The 16107-nt window shown below is 38.4% G+C and overlaps 1 protein-coding gene across 1 annotated transcript; it reads left to right on the top strand.

Moving 5' to 3' along the window:
- The first annotated feature begins 11578 nt into the window (after positions 1–11578).
- On the top strand, positions 11579–14417 carry LOC136248969 (gamma-aminobutyric acid type B receptor subunit 2-like). The gene has a single exon (XM_066040845.1). It carries the CDS (start codon positions 11645–11647, stop codon positions 13967–13969), a length of 2325 nt encoding a protein of 774 aa, XP_065896917.1. The 5' UTR covers positions 11579–11644; the 3' UTR covers positions 13970–14417.
- Positions 14418–16107: the final 1690 nt, after the last annotated feature.

The raw sequence follows: 16107 nt of genomic DNA, 5'->3' as shown, positions 1-16107 counted from the left end.
ATTATTATTATTATTGTTACTTATTATAGGTTTTTACAGTTGAATTCGTCGCCTTTGCAATTGAATTCGTCCCGTTTGCAATTGAATTCGTCCCGTTTGCAATTGAATTCGTCCCGTTTGCAATTGAATTCGTCCCATTTGCAATTGAATTCGTCGGTATTGCAATTGAATTCGTCCCGTTTGCAATTGAATTCGTCGGTTTTGCAATTGAATTCGTCGGTTTTGCAGTTGAATTAGTCGGTTTTGCAATAGAATTCGTCGCGTTTGCATTACAATTCGTCATAAACAAAACGGTTACAAGAAACCAACCCGTTCATTAAGAGATGAACTATTTATGCCTTGGAGAGTTACACTTGAGACACTAGAAGGTAATTGAAGCTGGTAGTACGCGAAGCTGATGGCTGTCTGACAAGTTAATTAGCTTGCTCACGAGTGACCACACCCATCGCGAATGGCGTAGTAGAGTTTGGAATGTTGCTGGAGAGACTGTAGAGGAAGAATTATTGCCTTATAAAGAGTTGTTTACTACTGTTGTACTTGAACAAGTTCTTGTAGCAGCTGCTACATCATGTTTTCGTGTTTGTTCCAGCTGCCATTCTTGTTACGGACGAATTTAACTGCAAAACCGACGAATTCAATTGCAAAACCGACGAATTCAATTGCAAACGGGACGAATTCAATTGCAAAACCGACGAATTCAATTGCAAACGGGACGAATTCAATTGCAAACGGGATGAATTCAATTGCAAAGTCGCCGAATTCAATTGCAAAAACCTGTATTGTTACTTACTGAGCAGACAGCACAGCTGATATGCTCAGGAAAAAAAGCAATCATAAAATGAAATTAGCTACGTAGTTACAAAGATTACAGTTATTGAGTTCCATACAATGTTTGCAGTTCCGCTGAAAAAGAGTCAATATTGTTGCTCTCAATGATGGAAGATGGTAAGTTGTTCCAAAAATTGCGACAAGTTACTTAATTATATACATATGTACAATTACAATAATACACTATAAAAATATATACAATTACGATAAGTTACTTAACTATGTACATAGAAGGGGCTAATTTTTGCTTAAATCAAGTTCTTCAACACAGTCAGTCTCAATAATCTCATCATCTAATCTATTCCATTCTGGTACAGTTCTTGGGAGGAAGGAATATTTATATACATCAATTCTTGGTTGGTAAGGTACTAGTTTAAAGTTGTGTGAGTGTCGGGTCCGTAATACAGTAGATTTAAATGGGAGATAACAGTTCGGTATAATTAATAAATCATGTAGTAGTTAGTAATTGAATATTAGAATTCTTTAATTTTGGGAAGTGAAAATGCAGGGCATATTAAACACATGCATAGGGTGAGTAAAGAGAAATGTATTTTGATAAATATAAAATTTTATTTTGTAATTTCATGCACTACCCAATTACTTCATGTTATGGATATTTTAACAAAATCACTTGATCGTGGAGTACCTGTTGATGTTATTTACATGGATCTGCAGAAAACTTTTGATAGTGTGCCACATAAACGTTTATTGTATAAGATTGAACACTATGGAAATACAGGCAACCTTCTTAGATGGATTGATGGATTTCTATCCAATAGGAGACAGCGCGTTGTTTTAAACGGGGAAAACTCATGTTGGCAAGATGTGAAGAGTGGTGTTCCACAAGGATCAATTCTAGGACCTCTTCTCTTCCTTATTTATGTTAATGATATGCCGAAATCCATCTCAAGTCATGTGTTTTTATTTGCAGATGATACCAAGCTTATACGAACCATTTCTACTTTGGCAGACCATGTACAACTCCAAACTGATTTAGATAATCTAGCCAAATGGTGTGATGTGTGGCAACTGAAGTTCAATGTTACTAAATGTAAAGTGATTCACTTTGGTCGAGCCATACACAGCTTTGGAGGCTACTATCTTAATGGTGTCTCATTGGACTCAGTTAATTGTCATAAGGACTTGGATATTATATTTGATGCGAATTTAAAGTTCCACCAACACACTTCTGAAGTAGCTATGAAAGCGAACAGGGTATTGGCTTGTATGAAAAGAAGCTTTATCGATTTGAATGAATTTGTACTATCACGGTTGTACAAATCAATGGTTCGACCAATATTAGAAATATCAATACGGAAATATAATCTGGGGACCCCATTATGTATTAGATCAACGTAAACTTGAGGGTATGCAACGGCATGCTACAAAACTAGTACCATCTTTAAGAGACAAGTCTTACATAGATCGACTAACATCAATGAATTTACCATCTCTTTTGTACAGGCACAGACGTGGTGACTTAATATTTCTTTTCAAGATGTTGAACGATTACTTCAATCTGGATCACTCCAACTTTTTTACTTTCTCCCACAATACACAAACTAGAGGTCACGCATATACATTACTTAAGCCCCCTGCCCACCTTTCATGTCGGGTCAACTATTTTGGTACTAGAGTAATTAATGATTGGAACAATCTTACGAGTGATATTGTAGGAAATTCTTTATTAAATAATTTTAAATCAGCTATAGATAATTACTTTTATGACTATAGATTTATGTTAATGTAATAATTATATTCATAGTTAATTTTTGTTCATTGCATCTAATTTATGTATATATGTATGTAATTGAATGGGTGTACAGGCTTCTAAGCCTCAACCCAAATCATCATAATCAAAGATATGTTTCTTCGTATTAGGTATTGGGGGATGGCTAATCCTAGCTATTTGGGGTTAGCCATTGCTGAATACAAAAATTCAGTACCAGCCAAAGATGCGTAGCGAGAGCCACATTCAATAAAAGAACTCTATATAGTACAACTATAGTCTAGCTGATTTGCGATGTTCTTGTAGTGTAGGCCATTGCAAGTTTTCAAGGATGTTAGTGATGCGGCTGTCTCTATTATTTCGTCTCCATGGTTGACCTGTGACAAAACGAGCAGCTCTATGTTGGACCATCTCTACTTGATTTATGTTGGTTTGGTGATATGGATCAACGTTGAAACCGGGTCACTACTGCTGACCCGGATGACCGGATTAATTAAAGCCAAGGCGTGCGATAAGAGCTATGTTTCGACGTGACTACGTTTTGAGCGTTCGATTCGTGTTGAGTAAATATTGCAACTTCAACCTAGCTGTAGGTTGAAGACCAAAAAAAAAAAGGGTCATCACCAACTGACAATAGCTACCCCTCACCATAGATACCCTCAGTTTCGTGCTACATATTGCACTTACTAATAAAGTAAGTGCAATATGTAGTGCCTATTCCTACACCTACTTATTAGTAGGTGTATTCCTACACCTACTTATTAGTAGGTGTAGGAATAGGCTAAACCCATTTTATAGAACATCTTAGCGTAGAGTAGAGTGTAGTGGATGGGAGTGCCAACTTGGGCCGGTTCTTCTTTCTTAAAAAAAAAATATGAAAAAAAAATAATAAAAAAATAAATAAAAAAGCACTTACTAATAAATGGGCTTAGCTGAGCGTATGTTGGTAACGCGATAAGTGGGCGTGGCTCACGAAAGAGCTACGCGATAGCGTTTATAAGTTTCCACGTCTTCAAACGAACAATTTCGTTTCTCACGTGATCCAATCCGGGTCAGACCCGGATAATTTGTAAACCGGGTCGGACCCGGAGGACCCAGAGAAAATGTGACCCGGTTGACCCGACCCGGTTTCAACGCTGATATGGATCCCATATTGGGGACAAGATTGGGGAACAATACTCTAAAATAGGCAAGACAAATTGTTTATATGCTAGCTCACGTAGATGGCTAGGACAATGCTGAAGATTTCGTCGCAAAAAACCAACAGCTCTGTTTGCCTTATTGCAGATGTAATCTATATGTGGCTTCCATGAAAGTCTGTGATGTATACGTAACTTTACTCCAAGATACAAATGTTGTTCTGTAACTGCCAGTGAGGTGCCATTCATTACATATGAAAATAAACTTTTGTTATGGTGATTAGAATTTTGCATTATCTTACATTTGCTGATGTTAAAAGCCATTTGCCATTTATCTTCCCACTTTGACAGTATTGTCAAGTCTTGTTGGAGTGTTTGATGGTCTGTTGAACTGTGAATAACTTTGTATATTAAGCAATCATCTGCAAAGAGTTTCATTTGGCTACTAATACCCTCAGTTATATCATTTATGTACAGTAAGAACAAGGTAGGACCCAAAACTGAGCCTTGTGGTACTCCCGATGTGACTTTACAATGATTAGAAAAGGAACCATCTACGACAACTTGTTGGTAGCGATTGCTCAAGAAAGACTCTAGCCATTGTAAAATATTGCCTCTAATGCCATAGAATTCAATTTTGCTTAGCAGTCTTTTATGTGGAACTTTATCAAATGCTTTGGACAGGTCTAGTATACCAACATCTACTTGGAGTTTATTATTCCGGCAATGCTTTTGCAAAGTCATCAGTAACAGTAAGCAGCTGCGATTCACAGGAATGCCTTGATCTAAAGCCGAATTGACAGGGGACTAAGATATCATGAGCTTCCAAGTGTTTCATAATTTGACTTGTGAGTATATGTTCCATTGCTTTGCAAATGATTGATGTCAGAGATACTGGTCGGTAGTTTTTTGGAACAGATCTTTTGCCAGATTTGAAAATGGGAGTGACATGTGCTAGTTTCCATTGTCTAGGGACCACACCAGTGGACAAAGATTGTTGAAAGAGATGGGTCAGCATCGGAGTAATTTCAGCAGCAGTTTGTTTTACTAAATGTCCAGAGATAGCATCAGGGCCAGGGGATTTATAGGGATCCAACTCAGATAGTATTTTGAAAACCCCATTTGGTGATATATCAATGTTGTTTATAGATGGATATGAGGACGCTGGCATTTCAGGGATGCTTTCCAAGTCCTCTACTGTAAAGACTGATTTAAACTGGTTATTTAAAGCTACAACCAGTTTCAACGGTTCAGTGCAGAATGGAACACGTTCGCTAGGTTAGTCACGTATAAACTAGGATAGCCATCGTCAAAATTGTACAAAGTGTTAGTGGGGCACTTGTGCCTAGCTCTATAAGGTTCTCAAAGATCTATGATCGATCAGTTCTATGCTGGCGGGGTTGATTCTATGATAACTGAAAGCTAGTGGGGGACCACATGTGGCAGAGGGGGACCAACTGTGGCAGCGTAAGTTGTCCGGGGGGGACAAGTTGCAGTGCTGCAAGGGGACCAAGTATGGTTGCTGCAACTGGTCTGGAGGGACCGGCTGTAGCATGACAGTTCACGATTAATTGACGAAAAATTGATATTACGCTTGTCCAACTTAGTGCTAGTATTTAATGTTTGTTTCTAACCTTATCCTAGCTTTTGACAGAGATTCTCTTACTTGGTAAAGTGTGGTGACGAAATAAGTGCATTCGCCCCAATGTGTGCCATTGAAAAGTAAACCTCACAAATGTCAGACTAGCAACGGTTGTTAAGCATTTTTATAATTCGCGCCATGGTACTTTTACAAGTTTAACCGCAGGTTAAACAGTGTTAACTAGAAGGTTATTTTTACATTCATATAGCTAGCACTGTTGATCTAGAAATATGAACAACAGTACACAGTGCAGTCACGTGCACCGACATAGTGTGAGCGGGAATTTTGAATAAGATTGAGGCGTCCGCCAACTGGTTACTTAGCGACGTTCAGCAGACAAGCTGTAGTGAGCTGGGAAGCTGCTTTTCCCACCCTCCCTCCCTCCCTTTAATTCACCTGAATTCGTCTCCATTGATCATGCCTAACCTGGTATGGTCAATGTGACATGGGTTCAGAGTGTCAAAATATGGACAGCTGTGGGGTTGTTTACCACATGAGTTTGTAATGAAGATTTGTAGTGGCTGAATTGTCTCCCGGATCACGTGAGCATCTCACGTGTGCCCTACATCAGGAATATGGTTAGCAACACAATAACAATACAAGACAATTCAGCCATTCCACCCTGGCACACCCATTGTATTTAGTATTGGTCGGTTGTTGGTCATAGAAACCGCAACTAGTTAATCGCGTGCAAACCCTCTATAAGAACTGGACCAGACCCTTTTCTGCGCGGGCGCTAATAATCTCTAATCGATAAGCCCCTGCGCTGAAATAGCGGTCTGGCCACGCAAGACTAAGGCCATACCTATTGGATCTTATGTTGCACGGGCGAAACCTTGAAAAATATGGGTAGGTAGGTCGATTTGATAATGATAATGATAGTTTTTTCAATACTATTATTTAATGTAAACATAAAAAGTATCACAGTACATGGCTACTAAACTTTAAAATTCAAACTACATAAAGCATGGTACATCAATACAAATACGAAGCATTTGTTACCAAAAATGAACCTATGTAACTATACGTATGGTTTTAGTTTTTCTTTTGCTTCTTCATATTATTAGGTTGTCTAGTGGCAGGCCTTTTGCCACTAGATCTACACAAAAAACAGATTGGCCGTACAACATCATATTGCTTGCGTAACTCTTTGATGGAATCATCATTGACCAGTCCATCTGGTAAGCCACAAAAGTAACAGATTAGAGGAAACGATACGAGCGTTGCACTGTAATATTGTACTTCAATGTAATCACTGCATATCAGAGCTGCACGTGTAACTATCAAGTCATAGCGGCATGAAGTTGGCGGAAATAATTCAGAACCACAGGTATACAGCTTTGAGTAATCAATCTCTTCTAGAAGTGTACATTCTTCTTTGGTCAGCTTTCGTGCAGCATAAATACACCTAAGCTTGAAGCATTCTCTGCATATAATAGTTCTACGAACTTTGTTGTTAGTAAAAAGGGACTTTCTTTTGGCATCAAGTTCTTTCGCTTTCTGGAAGCTGTAAGATCCCTTTGAAGGTTGATCTTTGTCTGATGGTAGCTGCCCATAAACTTTGTCAAATGGAAGATACGAATCCTTATGAGAATCAAGCAGAGGTAGAGGCAAGTAACTAAGTGCTTCAAATTCTTCAGCTGTCATGTACACTGGGTGATGGGCACAGTGGAGGCAACTATTGTTTTGACATTTTTTAATTTGAAAAATATAGTTAGACATGTTGCAGTGCAATCCCGAAGAGGCACAGACTCTTTCATTATTTTGGAGGTCATTTTCTTTTCACTATCTATGGATGGTTCTAAAAACTGTATAAAATTTAATGCATGTTTGATTTCATCTCCACTTGCTGCAAAAGCAACACCAACACCCTGCTCCTTAATTTTCATTGCCTTGAACCGGTCAGCTAGAGTCGTAATTGGACCTTGCATCGAATCTCTTAGCGCATCTTCTAAGCCAGGATTCTCAACTAACATCTTGCGCACTTCACCAAGAGTGTTCTTACCTTTTATTATTTCCTCTAGGTCTGGTTCCATAGACCTTCTAGCTAATGCCACATGCTGCAAAGCCAAATTAAGAGTAGACATTACTCTTTCTGCAAGATTTGTCCAGCTCTGATAGGGACAAGTACGTACAGAGATTAGCATATCCAAATCAAGTGCACGAAACAAGGCAATAAGACTTAGCTTCACAGATGGAAAAGTGATTCTATGATCAGGACCACCATCACTAACAGTGACTAAAATAGGCTTATAATCCTCCTTTTCTAAAACATGCCTTAGTTCAGATGTGTGCCTTAGTGCACTAGAGGGTTGGGAAACTTTGTCCTTGAGAGTGACACATGCCTTTCCCTGAAAGAAAGAATCTTTTGCAGATATGGGTATGTCAACTATAAAGGACACTGATGGGACAATACCATGCACATGAAAGTCATGGTCAAGGGCACAATTCTGTGGTCCATCTACAGGAATCAGTGACCTGTTATGCCCCCTAACACCTGTTGACACAGGGCAACTTGGCTCTCCTACAGGTATGATAGCCTTATCATCCACAGATATCATTCGAACAAGGGATTTGTGTTGAACTGAGAAGCCTTTCACATACTTTAAAATATTCCCCACATATCTGGCATCAGGATGATCTTTTCTTAACTGCCGTACCTGTACGCCGTGCTTTACCTTAAACTGCCCAGTGTAACGTAGTGCTGCACTACTGTAGGGATTAGATGGCCAGAATTGCAATCTTATCCATTCAATTGAAGGAACTGCTGGCATATTATCTGTATGTTTCTTCTGTAGACGCTCAGTTATAATATGCCGTAGATGGCGGATGGATATGGCAAGAGGCATGTGCATAACATCACCTTGTCGTCTTTCATCAACAGCTGTTGTGGTTTCTTCCAAATATTCACTCATCTCATTCCAGAAGGCTTCAAATGCATTGCATTTAGGATTTCCATTCATTTCTCGTAAATCTAAGACAATATTTGGATCATCAAGATCAATCAGTGCTTTAGAAACACGCTCATCTATCTCCTTCTCAACCACACAATTGCTGGAAGAAGCATCTCCTACCAAGGATTTATAAATATTATGCAACACATACTTTGGTGTTTTAGACAAACGATTATATTGATCCAGAAAATCTTTCCTGATGGCCCTGGAAGAATACTTAGGTTGGTCGCGGGTAAGTCTGGCAACAAGGTGGCTTGTTTTATCGGCATCATTAGTATCCTGTAGAATTTTCCAAACAAAAGAGAGTGTACCTATCTGTGATCCATGAGCAAATTTGTACAGCATCACTGGAAACCGCAATGATAGTACATCAATCCAATGACGACGTGTATATCTGTCATCTGGGGCAAAATCATTTAAAAAGACTGGGTCATATTTTTCTTTAGCATTCAAAGTTTCTTCAATCTTAACATACTCTTTTCTGGTTGGATTAGGCGAAGCTGATATCGGCGTAACACTAAAGGACTCCTCCACTGGTTTGGGAGTAACCCTCTCATGTGTTTCCTTCACATTCTCACTGTGGCTTTTAAGGTAAGTTTTATATTTGTGTAGGGATAACAAGCTTTTCAACAGAGGACCGAAAACTCTGCCATTTCGATGTTGAAAGCCATGGATGCATTAAATAATCAGGAAATGTGCTTTTCAAGCACTTCTTGCAAAAGCTGTGGCTTTTTATGTCTTTTCTTTGCCCAATTATTGAATCCTGTAAACCCAGAAAAAACTTCTGGGATTATGCAAGCTCGTGAGGAAAATTGATCATGATGTGCAGGGGCGGATCCAGGGGGGGGGGCTTTGGGGGCTGAAGCCCCCTCCTTCATATTTAGGCTTTACTTGATCAATATGCTGAGTATTATAATGAAATTTTGTCTTAGCATAATTATATGATCACTAATAATACAAATACTCATAAAACCACCTTATAAACATTTTCTAAGGTATTATCAGTGGATTTATGCTAAAGTTTATGCAACAAGGACCCGGATCAGCATTGGAGGTGTACAAGATCAAGATACTCTAATAGAGCAGTCAGCTAACTACTCTAATAGAACATTCACTGGAAACATGTAGTTGGTTCTGTTATGGAATTTTTCCAAATCTGCCTGCACTTATACATACAATGAAGTGCATTGGTCTGTTTAAAGGGCTTCATTCATCTACTTGTGTAGTTAATATGTATGACAATACTTAATTCAGGTACACAATTTCCATTGAAAATGCTCTCAGATTCAATCTTGTATTGTTCAAATTTCAAAATTTTCCACTTTCAACATTATTATTCTAACATGCACCTATTCAGTGTTGTGCAATTGTGAGAGGGGTGCATCATGTACTTGGTTGCCTGTACCTACCCAAACTTTTCCATTAGCAAAATACTTCAGAGTCAGAGAGCCATACCTATAATCTAAAGGCAGTATATAAAATATCTACAGGCAGAAAATATTATGAATTTTATGTGGAAATGTCTCTAAATTGCAGTGTTTTAGCATTTATTTTTCAAAATTTTCCTGGGGGGGCATGCCTCCAGACCCCCCTAGTTCCAGCATGCTTCTCTACCCAAGAGATTAGTACCTTGAGTTAGCCCCCCCCCCCCCCCCTTTTATAAATCCTAGATCCGCCCCTGATGTGGATCCAGCATCCACAAGCAATCTGTAAGGGCCTTCAAAAACTTTATACCTGTGGTTTCGACAATATCTGGACTCCATCCTAAGATTCTGTTGTTCAACAGTTCAAGTAATTTATTGTAAATGGCATGATCACCTCTCAATGGCTGTTCATCATATGGTCGGGGTAACACTGTCTTATGAGCTGCAGACATCATAACCTGGAAGGCGTTAGGTTTGTCTCCACTGTGTGCACAGGACAAAGAAGTGCTCACACTTCTATTATCTTCCAATGTAAAGCATACAAACTTGCAATGAAACTGATTACAGAGAAACACTGGGGCATCAATGTTGACCTTTTATGAAAGGCACAGGAAATGAAGTTCGCATGGCATAATAGTGAGTAGCTATATGATTTATAAATATTAAATACCTTTTAATAACTGTATTCTACTGTATAACATTCACATACATACATATTTAAATTCAATAATAATAGTAATATAGCCCTAGCTATATAGCTATATAAGCAAACCTCGTGGGTAGACAAAAATTGATCAGTCTGGGAGATCTCCACTTTTACAACTCTTCTTTCTGTGCTGTACGACTTCAAAAGTAAATCACCAAAAGAGTTTTCCCAATTACAACTGATTATTTTTGAACGCTGTACAAGCTTCAGCCCTTCTTTTACAATCACGCTTAACCACGCGCACGAGTTAGAAGCCATATTAGAACACGTGATCAAAAATCACGTGATTATCATTATCATTTTAGGTTATGAAAAAAGACAGTCGGTCGGGCCCGCGCAACATAAGATCCAATAGATATGGCCTAATAGCATAGATACTATAACCTTTCCTAAGGCTATCATTTAGAACAGTAAGCGCCCTCTGATGTCACGCGAAGCCATACAAGGCTTCCTATTTACCATGGTGATTGCTTTTCGGACGCCATTTTGAGTTCTAAAACTGGGCGAGTACAACGGTTGCTATCATGTTACCATAGTTATGGTACTGCAAATGGCGAATTTGGCGGAGGTCTTATTCACTGAATTAATTTCATAGCGCTTACAACCCGTTGCGAAGGAGTTGTCCGCCAATATTCGCCATTTGCAGTACCAAAACCATAGTAACATCACAATTCTCCGCCAAATTCGCCATTTGCAGTACCATAACTATGGTAACATGATAGCAACCGTTGTACTCGCCCAGTTTTAGAACTCAAAATGGCGTCCGAAAGACCATCACCATGGCAAATAGGGAGCCTTTTATGGCTTCGCGTGACATCAGAGGGTGCTTACTGTTCTAAATGAATAAGGTCTATAGTATCTATGCTAATAGATATATAGGCCATGCCCAGGACAAGCATGACTGCCGGGCCGTTATAGTCTATTACCCAACTATCCTGTAAAAAAAAAAAAAAAAAGGTGCCCACTCATACAATAACTGCTGCCCACACCATAGATTATGATAATAATTCCCACGCAGAACGGATGGGTTGCTAAGAGACCAACAAAACTTCATAATAAACATTAGTCTCGTGCCCAGACCCCACCCACTACTCAACCGCAATGGGTGGGGTCTGGGCAAGAGACTAAATAAACATATAAGCTTACATTTATATTATCATGGCGTGCTCACGTGTTCATTTCAATCATTCACTCAATCGAAAGTAACTAACTGAGAATTCGAATGTGTAACTTCACGTTTGCGCTTGAGAGACCACTGCTGCTAGTGACAATAGTAGGGCTGTACTTATGCGGAGGGTCGTGTAGAAACAATAATGGAACTTCGAATGGAACGACTACCACGGTAACTACGTTACGAGTGCTTGGATTGTTTCCCTACAGAGAGTCATCGCTTTGGAATGGAGAATATATCATACCAGCTGCGAGATTGGCAAGAGACGAGATTAACCGCAATAACAGTATTTTACCTGGGTACAGATTGGAGTTGATAGAAGCTGACTCGGGGTGTGCACGCGACAGTGGAGTTCGGGAATTTGTGAGAAATGCTGTACACAGCGACCACCCTCAACCAGTGGCCATTCTAGGAGCTGGTTGTTCTAGCTCTACCATCCCTATCGCGTCTATTGCTGGAAGAGATGACATTCGCCTTCCCCAATTGTCCTATGGAGCAACTTCACCTTTTTTATCGTTGACTAATTCATATCCCTATTTCTATCGGACAGTACCTACTGATGAGTCTACTTCCCTAGCAATAATCAGTTTAGTGAAAAGGTTCAAGTGGAAACGTTACGGCATACACAATGCTGCTATTGGTACCATCTTGAATGAGGTTGCAGTCACTACACTCCGTATCGGCATACAGTTTCACATTAAGGACTCCAAAGAAGTGTACTTTGGTGGCACTAACCGTGATATGGGTAGCTTTGAGGATCAGCGTGCTTTTAGAGAAGATATTCATTCTAGTGGCATGCGAATTGGTATGTTGTATGGGGTCAGGGGATTCATTGGTCAAATGATTTGTTATTTGTACCAGCACAAATTAACTTATCCAAATGTAGTCTGGATAGTGCAAAACAATAGAGGCAATTGGTACAACACTTCAACAGATAACTGTACAGTTGAGGAAATACATCAAGCCACTCATGGAATGATTCACTTTAACTATCCACTAAGGACTAGCTATGATAATGACATAATTGATGTTACTAACAAAACATTTGAGCAGTACTATCAATCGTATATCAAGGAATCTGAAAAATATGCCAGTGAGAGAAAAGAAATTTATAGTGACTCTCTGCTGAATAGATGGGCTACAATTGCTTATGATTCCATGTGGACGCTGGGGCTGGCACTGCACAAAGCTGAGGAAATATTGTCACAATTCAATTCAACTTTAGCTAATTTCTCATTGGGAAATCAGAATATTTCTAAAACAATAATTGAAGAGTTATCAAAAATAAAGTTTGCTGGTGCTTCTGGTAATGTGTCATTTGATGAAGCTCATAAACGACCTTTTACTATAACAATTGATCAAGTACAAAATGGAGTACTGAAAAGAATTGGTCTCTACCATCCTTCAAGAAATAGTTCAATGCTGGGTGTTCTAGACCTTAATGATAGTGTCTTATTGTGGTCGGTGAACAATCCACCTTCAGATGTATTTGTGACAGAAGTACTATTAGCTCAAAGATGGGCTGGTATATTGATGTTAGTATTTTTAGTAATAGGATTTCTGTGGAACGGCTTCTCCTTGTTAGTTAACTTTCGTTATCAAAGTTTTTACTCAATTAAAGCATCAAGCCCTCAGCTAAATTATGTGATTTTTGCTGGCAACAATTTGTTACTGTTAGGTGGAGTCCTGCTTGTAGTTAGAACAATTGCAGAACATGACATGGTGATATTCTCAACTCTGTGTGAGACAATACAATGGTTGTTTGATCTTGGACTGCTGCTAGTTCTCAATACGACATTATTGAAGAGTTGGAGGCTGTACCGGATATTTCATTCGTTTAGACGAAAGCCTGGAAAGTTGATTTCCGACAATAGTTTTATAGCTATATCCATTGGGTGGATATTTATCAACACAACTTATCGTGTGGTGTTCACACTTGCCCATAACAATAACATTGCAAAGGAGAAATTGTTGCTGGTGGAAGGTCAGTACAGTCAAAAGGTACTATACTGTCTACCACCTAATCTAATTGGTTTATTTTATGTGCCACATTTTCTGATGGCTGTAATTCTGTGTTTACTGGTCTTCTTGATCCGACGAGTGTACCCCAAGCGTTCCAACAGCACCGGTACTGTCTACAAGCATTTTAATGATGCTAAAAATATCACCATATTTTTCTATGCCACTGTACCCATTGCTACAATCTGCATAACTTTATCAAGGTTACTTTCTCCTACAAATGAAGTTTATAAGATGGAGACAGCTTCATTAATACTGGACTGTTGTACTGTTTGCTGTATTGTGTTCATGTGTCAATGGACGTTGTTTATGCCAAAAATGTTGCCAGTGTTCAGGCACTTGTACAGTCACAGATGAGCGTACAAGGTAGCATGTATTTATTAAATATTTTTTGACTTGTAAGAATTTTATACATGTGTTAAATTAATGATTTTAATTAAAATGTGAAAACAGTTCAAACAATTTGTAGCAATCAGTGTAAGACCAATACCTCAAACAAATTGTGATATGCCTGCTTATTAAAGTTGAACACTTCACCATGTACATATTGATAGAGTACATAGTAATGTTCATGATTTAACTGAGCGGTGTAAAGTGATATGTTCTGTTGATCATGAGGTTCAGTGTTGAAGTACAATGTGGCAAACATGCAATAAACACACCTGTATATATGTAATGGATACTAGTTAGCAGTGAGCTATGTTACTGGACTATGTGTTGTACCACTATTGTGTCTATGTACATATTGTTGAAGCTACATATTATGATACATATAGTTATTATCTTACCTGTACAATAGGATACCATGTCATTTCTGAGAGATAACACAGTCTTCTAGATAAAACTCATTTTGCAGTAAGCAGAAAAGTTCCTTAGCTATGACATGTTGCACTCACATTTAGCACAGACAAGTGTGTTGAAAAAATTTAACTGCCAGTGAGAAAGCAATTGCAAAAAGCAGCAGTCCAAACCGGTAGTCCTGCATGGTATGCTGTACATTATACTGAACTAATAATATTATAACAAGATGATGTTTTTGTGTATAATGATTTTCTTCCAGAGGTATTAAGCATATTGTATAATGCATCTTATTTAAGAGAAATTTCTCCCAACTGGTGCATGTATAAATATAGCTCTGGCGGTCACCATGGAGAGATCAGTGAACATGATCTGGCAATGAGTAAACGTATATTAGTATCATAGCTAGTTGTTTTACCATGCGTTCAGGCAGTATACTATATAGCTACAATGAAAATTGCAAGATTCATTACTTCAAGTGCAGTCACCCAGGAAATATTACAATAAGTTTTAAAAGCATCTTCACCTTGCAATTTATGGTGGGTGCATGTGGGTAAACAGGTCTAATGTATATTCACAGCCCCCAGTGAAGTTGATATACTGTTTACAGCAACCTGTAGCTGGTGACACATATCAACAAGTCTGTACACATATCACTTACACCTTACAACATGGTCTGAATAAACAGTGTCACTATTGTTGGCTTCTCCTTTCTATTTCAGTTTTCCATTTTCACTGTTTCTGACTATCCATGCATGTTTGTATTATAATAGCTCATGCTCATATCTGAAACTGTTATTGGCAGTACTATAGTGGTTCCTGCATTTTATGACCGCATGGTAGTATGTTATATACTCAAACGCTGAAGCAAAATTGCAGCTTGTGGCCTCCTTCAAATAACTGTCTAGAAGATTTCACCATTTTTACATTTTATGCTTCTTGTGTTTTACTTTCACTAGTACAAGTCATATACTTTCTGTATAACGACTTAAATGTGGATTTAGTGAAATTATAGTACCATGTATCATATCAAGTGTGTCACTGACAACATGAATACATATTTGATTACAGAGATATATTTTTCATTAGAGTTATTGAACAATAGTTACTTTACAGTGGCCAGCACTGAAGGTCTGACAGCAATTTGTGCTGCAGCCTTAATTTTTGCAGCTGCATGCAGACCCTGGAAAACTATATGTATTATCTGGACATGATAAAGTCTTAAATTGTTGCTGGACATATCAAAGCAAACAAGCATGCATGCACCACCCTTCCTAGCTCCTGTTGTATATATACATATACTGGGACATCTTGTATACTTGTTTCCCATGGTAAAGAGCTAGTATAGGCTAAAATATGACTGCATGCATGCATGGATTTGGCCATGTGAGTACTATATATGTATGAGTAATTGTGGTTAACTGACTAGCATATCTAGATGCTAGCTTACGCCTTACATGATATAACCAATAAAATATTATGTATTTCCAAAATCAAATCCCAATTTTTAACGTGTTCTGCCTTGTTTCACATATATACTACAGTAGTAACAGTTGAAATATATTCTGGCTGATATGCTACTCTTCAGGGTTATCCAAATGTTGATATCATGTCAGGGGCTTATAGGTTAATTATTAATGTCAGAATATAGCTACATGCAATGATAAATACAAAGGTGTTAAGTTAAAGCTACACTA

Source organism: Dysidea avara, chromosome 3 (genome assembly GCF_963678975.1).
Source record: "Dysidea avara chromosome 3, odDysAvar1.4, whole genome shotgun sequence".
In the NCBI taxonomy this organism is placed as follows: Eukaryota; Metazoa; Porifera; class Demospongiae; order Dictyoceratida; family Dysideidae; genus Dysidea; species Dysidea avara.
The sequence above is the reverse complement of the archived record's forward strand: the minus strand, read 5'-3'. Positions and strand labels throughout refer to the sequence as shown.

What these genes read in the sequence shown, in the direction of transcription:
- LOC136248969 (XM_066040845.1), top strand. Translation starts at nt 11,645, where the DNA reads ATGTGTAACTTCACGTTTGCGCTTGAGAGACCACTGCTGCTAGTGACA.